The sequence below is a fragment of the Atta colombica genome, unplaced genomic scaffold, assembly GCF_001594045.1.
Source record: "Atta colombica isolate Treedump-2 unplaced genomic scaffold, Acol1.0 scaffold33, whole genome shotgun sequence".
Taxonomy (NCBI): Eukaryota; Metazoa; Arthropoda; class Insecta; order Hymenoptera; family Formicidae; genus Atta; species Atta colombica.
In genome coordinates, this window is record NW_017259437.1 from 328,754 (window position 1) to 334,716 (window position 5,963).

The window sequence follows — 5,963 nt, forward strand, 5'->3', positions numbered from 1 at the left end:
CACTAGATGTTTCAGGAATAGTTGGCCAAACTCTAAGAGCATATTCCACTCATTGTAAGAATGAAAAAAAGTCACATAAACATGGATTCGAAAACGCTTTCTTTCCAAGTTAAATATTTCTTATTTAAATTATATGTATTTATTATATGTCGGACGGCACGTCTCGCTTCGACGTTTGAATTTTACTTCTATTCACCTTCTAAAGTAAACAAAGAGTCATTAGATAGGTCTGTATGGAATTAGAATCAATTTTTAAGCATTTAAGAGTGAAGATAGTTTCATCAATATGGCAACTTATTCTAACATCGAATTGACGAGTCTAAAATCATATTATCGCTGCGTGTGAAAAAATACGAAATAATAAATAAATAAAAAGAGAGTAAAAAATTTTTAAACGTCTTCAACAATCCATGCGATGTCGATGCATGCGGAAAAAATCATTTCCAGCAATTTCTGTAATAAAAATATAGCTATAAGTAAAAAATAGATAAAATAAAAAATAGATAAAATAAAAAATAGATACAAGTATGAAATAAAATATACACATAAATATAAAATAAAATATAAATATAAGATAAAAAAACGTTTGTAACTTGGAAAGGAAGCATTTCCGAATCTATGTTTATATGATTTTTTTTATCCTTACAATGAGTGGAATATGTTCTCTTAAAGTTTGATTAACTATTTATGAAACATCCTGTAATTTGTTAGAAATACTAAATATTTCTCAAAACGTAAATTTTTTTTATATAAATCATCAATTTATTATGCTATATATACAATTTGTTATCTAAAACGAAGATAACAAGTGATCAGTTTTTACTTGTTTGATTCGATTATTCTTTGGAAATTTTAAGTAGTCATGAAACATATGTGAATACATTTATTACATGTTTATAAATTTATAATTATCATGATTGGCATACGTTGATTTTATATAAAAATTAAATATTATAGTGTTGCAGCGGCAATGTAATCGACCGTGCTCAGAAGAAGAAGAGTGTGCCGCAATCTAAATCTGTGGTGCCGCCAATAAAATTAGTATCGGTTGTTACTGGATTAACCGGAGCAAAGCCCGGCCAACAAAAAAGAAATTGCTTCCATCCTGGTATTTCTAGCTTGAGCAGGGATGCTATTGACTTACACGATAAATCGTCACTCACCAGTATGGACATGTTAAAGGCCATGCTTAGATACATTTGGCCAGAAGTAAGTAATATTATATTAATTTAAAACAATATATACAACATTATGTATTCTATTTTTATAGGATGATCCAGAAATACGGAAAAGAGTAAAAATAGCAGTAGGTTTACTTGTAGGAGCTAAAGTCTTAAATGTTCTTGTACCATTTATTTTTAAATATGCGATAGATATTTTAAATGCCCACACCGCAGCAATGTCTGGCAGTGCTGTGATGAATTTAACAAGTGCACCTGCAACAGTCGCGACAGTGGCAACGTCGCTACTTGTAGGATGTAAGGATACTTATTTTAGAATATCTTAATATTTTAGTAAGAGAATTCTTATGATATATGTATATATGTATACATATATAGGATTTTAAATAATTCCAGAATATTCTTTGTAGATGGAATAGCACGAGCTGGAGCAGCTGGTTTTAGCGAACTTAGAAATGCGGTTTTTGCAAAAGTCGCACAGCACTCTATTCGTAAAATAGCAAAAAACGTTTTTGTTCATTTGCACAATCTCGATATGGCTTTTCATTTGAGTAGACAGACCGGCGCTTTATCGAAGGTAATATATGAAATTTAGCAACTTCTTTTATTATTTTCATGTCAAAAAGATTTAAAAAGCTATATGCTATATCTTAAAAAATATTCTTTATATCTTTTTCTCTATATCTTTTTCAGACAATCGATCGTGGCAGCCGTGGTATTAATTTCGTTTTAAACGCCATGGTATTTAACGTTGTACCTACAGCATTCGAACTAGCGTTAGTTAGTGCGATATTGGGGATAAAATGTGGACTAGAATACTCGGCTGTAGCGTTGGGTTGTGTGAGCGTTTATACTATGTTCACGTTAATTGTTACACAGTGGCGTACCAAATTCAGAATACGTATGAATCAAGCGGAAAATGAAGCGGGCAATAAAGCGATAGATTCGCTCATTAATTATGAAACCGTAAAGGTCAGTAAAATGTATTTGTTTTTAAATAGATTTTTAAAAATACATATGCTCGCTTGCTTCAGTATTTTAACAACGAGAAGTTCGAAGCGGAAAGATACGATCAATCTTTGAAAAAATACGAAACGTCATCCCTCAAGACTAGCACGAGCTTAGCGATGTTGAACTTCGGGCAGAACGCCATTTTCAGCGGTGCGCTAAGCCTCATCATGGTATTGGCGGCACAAAATATCGTAAATGGTAATTATATTTGTAGTCTAATTTATTATTAAATTATATAGTACTTTTATAAACAAAAATTAATGTCCTCTTTATTTCTTTTGTATATAGGCACTATGACTGTCGGTGATTTAGTGATGGTGAATGCCTTGTTGTTTCAACTCTCGGTTCCTTTAGGCTTCTTAGGCTCTGTTTATCGAGAAGTAAGACAAGCTTTTATTGACATGCAAACTATGTTTACTCTCATGACAACTGATACTGCAATTAAAGTAAGATTATATTGATATCTATGTGGCAATCTATCTATGTGGCAATCTATTTCTATTTGCAAATAATTAAATTGTTTTTCGGATCTTTATTAATAGTCAAAAGAAAATGCACTGAGATTTTATGTGACGTCAGATTCATCGGAAATTCAATTTAGAAACGTAAACTTCCAATATGTTCAAGGAAAACCTATTTTTAAAAATGTATCATTCACTATACCGAGTGGCAAGAAGATTGCTATTGTTGGAGGATCTGGTTGTGGGTAAGGTATTAGGTATATCTATATAAATTTTTTAACACATAAATTACTCATTTTTTTTTTTGATTACTCATCATAAATTCACTAACAATCCATCAGTAATTGCCTTTTATTTTTCTAGAAAAACTACAATTGTGAGACTACTGTATAGATTTTTTGAACCAGATAATGGCAATATTTATATTAATGGTCATAACATTCGAGATGTTGATTTAGACGACCTCAGACAATGTATTTCAATTGTACCACAGGTGAAATCAATGTTTCATTCTTTTCTTTTAAAGCCAATTATTTTATGTACACTACAGCAGTATACTACAGCATTTTTTATAATACAATATATCATTTATAACAAAAACAAAATTATAGGATACGGTACTCTTTCATGAAAGTATATTTTATAATTTACACTATGGTAATTTGAAAAAATCGCGCGATGAAGTTTTTGAAGCTGCGAAAATGGCAAATCTACATGACTCAATACTAAAATGGCCACAAGGATATGACACACCCGTGGGAGAACGTGGTTTGAAATTAAGTGGCGGAGAAAAACAAAGAGTTGCAATTGCCAGAGCAATTTTGAAAGATAGTCCTATATTGATTTTCGATGAAGCTACTTCTTCTTTGGATTCCATTACAGAACATGCAAGTTTTAGAAATGCTATATTTACAGAATGATTCGTATAAATTACCGATTTAATTATCGATTTAATTATTAGTGAAATTTGAAGATATATGAAAAAGTAGTAGTTTGACAACAGTAGTAGTTTGAACAACAGTGTGTTGAATTCATCAAATGACGTTGACCTTAAAATGTCCCCAATGTCTCCACCCATAAAATAATTGTTTCACTATATTGTTTCCTTTTGTACTGAACACATTATATAATAATTAAATCGATTGCTTTATACAAAAAATCATATACAATCCCTGTACATAGTCATATTATTTAAATATCTCTCCTACATTCCTTTAATATAAATAATTTTTTAATATAAATAATTTCTTTACAGAACATACTTGATGCCCTGCGTAATGCAACCGAAAAACGGACATCAATTGTGATCGCACATCGTTTATTGACAGTTATGGATGCTGATGATATACTTGTATTAGATCAGGGTAATTTAGTTGAAAGAGGAACACATGAGTCATTGTTATCTATACCAAATTCTTTGTACAGTAAATTGTGGGAAACTCAATATTTAGGCATGAAAAAATCACAAGAACAAAAAGAGAAAAATCAAGCTGAACAGTTTAATTAAAGATAGTGTAAACATATACTGAATGAAAGTTTTAGCCTTTTCAAGTAATTACCTCAAATGTTGTCTTATAGTTAGGCTTTAATAAATTATGTGAGATACAAAAATAATTTCACAAATAATAAAATATATATTACATTTATATGTTGTACATACAAATGTAAGTATTAAAGATAAGTGACAATATTTGTTACAAAGTCAGTGTACATATTAATATTAAATAAACAAATGTTACGCTCGTAATCTTATTACAAGCCTTCTATTATGTACATATATCTGAATAAGTATTTCTCTCTCTCTCTCTCTCTCTCTCTCTCTCTCTATTATTATATAATTATATGTATATAATTACACTTTGATTTGAAACTTGTAATAATATGAAATAATACATTCTTATGTACAATATGCAATAAAAATTAAACATAAAATCATGTGACAAGCAGAATAAAGAAATCAATACATGCACAATTTTCAATTAAATTAAAAAATTAAATTTTTGATTTATTATGAATTTAATTTGATCAATAAACAGTAAATAAAAGACTAATGCTCATTTCCACTAATGTGGAATAACTTTAATCTCGGTTCAACTTACTCATCATTTTTTTCCAATTTTTAGAACTAGAAAAAGACGAAGAATAAGTTGAACTGAGATTAAAATTAATCTATATTGGTGGAAATGGGCATAAGATGTTTCAGTCAAGTCTCCTGAGCAGTCACCTCAGCCATATTGAATTGTGACGTCATAAACGAAAAATGACACGTTGATTTTTCTTGCATGCCATTTGTAAATAAAGAAAATCTGGATGAAACAAAATATTGAGATTACTTTAAAACACTTGTAAAAAATGGACTGAAACTATCCTTATCTTCCCCGACAATCAATAAATAGTAAAAAATGTAAATTGCGTCTATTAGTTTTTACTCAATAAGCATGTATAATCTATTTTCACGTGCCTTTTACTATATATTTACTAACTATCAAAGAAAATAGAATACATTTTTACAAAGCTTAATATATGTTGATTCGCAAAGATTCCTTACTAATCACAAAGAAATTAGATAAAATATGGCAATAGGAGTCAGGCGCGGTAATTGTTGCACAAAACAATGTGGATATAACACAAAATTCTTGGAAATCCGCTAGCAGGTTATCTAATAATAAGTTTTATGTCATATTCACATTTTGCGCAACAATTACTGCGCCTGACTTCTATTGCCCTATTTTAACAAATTTACAAAGCTTAAAACGATTTCAATATTTTGTTTCATCTAAATTCTCTTTATATATAGCATGCAAGAAAAATTAATGTATCGGATCATTTTTCGCTTATGATGTCACGATTCAATATAACTGAGTTAAGTATTCAAGAGCCTTAAATTTATTTCATTTTAGAAAAAGATTTTGAAAAAGCATTGATTACTAATACTTTCACAGATGTTGCCTTGACAACCATTTGAAACAATTATGGTCGCTGACTAGCCTACAATGAGTGTTTGACAACTCTTCGACAATTTGTCTATAAAGATGGATTGTATGCAATTACAATGCGAGTTATAATACGCTGCGTATAAATATAAAATGCAAACTGAAACCTCTATTTTACCAGTAGTACAACTTAATGTGCACAGAACAATCACTAGGTAATTCAAATTTTGAAAGTATAAATTATGATGTAATATTAGATGAAGATATAAGAAATATTATAAGGTTTAGTACATGCATTTTAATATTTTTAATTAAAAATTTAATATCTTATCTGTTAAATTAAATATACATTATATATATATATATATATATTTACA

At 29.4% G+C, this 5,963-nt stretch overlaps 1 protein-coding gene across 1 annotated transcript in view; it reads left to right on the forward strand.

Annotated features, from left to right (window-relative positions):
* LOC108690485 (ATP-binding cassette sub-family B member 7, mitochondrial) overlaps positions 1–4,396 on the forward strand; it is a 7,145-nt gene extending 2,749 nt beyond the window's left edge. Inside the window, exons 2-11 of the mRNA XM_018197790.1 lie at positions 958–1,209; positions 1,271–1,478; positions 1,592–1,758; positions 1,875–2,153; positions 2,216–2,390; positions 2,481–2,638; positions 2,735–2,898; positions 3,017–3,146; positions 3,265–3,540; positions 3,909–4,396. Coding sequence (XP_018053279.1) covers positions 958–1,209; positions 1,271–1,478; positions 1,592–1,758; positions 1,875–2,153; positions 2,216–2,390; positions 2,481–2,638; positions 2,735–2,898; positions 3,017–3,146; positions 3,265–3,540; positions 3,909–4,160 — 2,061 coding nt within the window. The 3' untranslated portion in view covers positions 4,161–4,396. The remainder of the gene's footprint in view (positions 1–957; positions 1,210–1,270; positions 1,479–1,591; positions 1,759–1,874; positions 2,154–2,215; positions 2,391–2,480; positions 2,639–2,734; positions 2,899–3,016; positions 3,147–3,264; positions 3,541–3,908) is intronic.
* Positions 4,397–5,963: the final 1,567 nt, after the last annotated feature.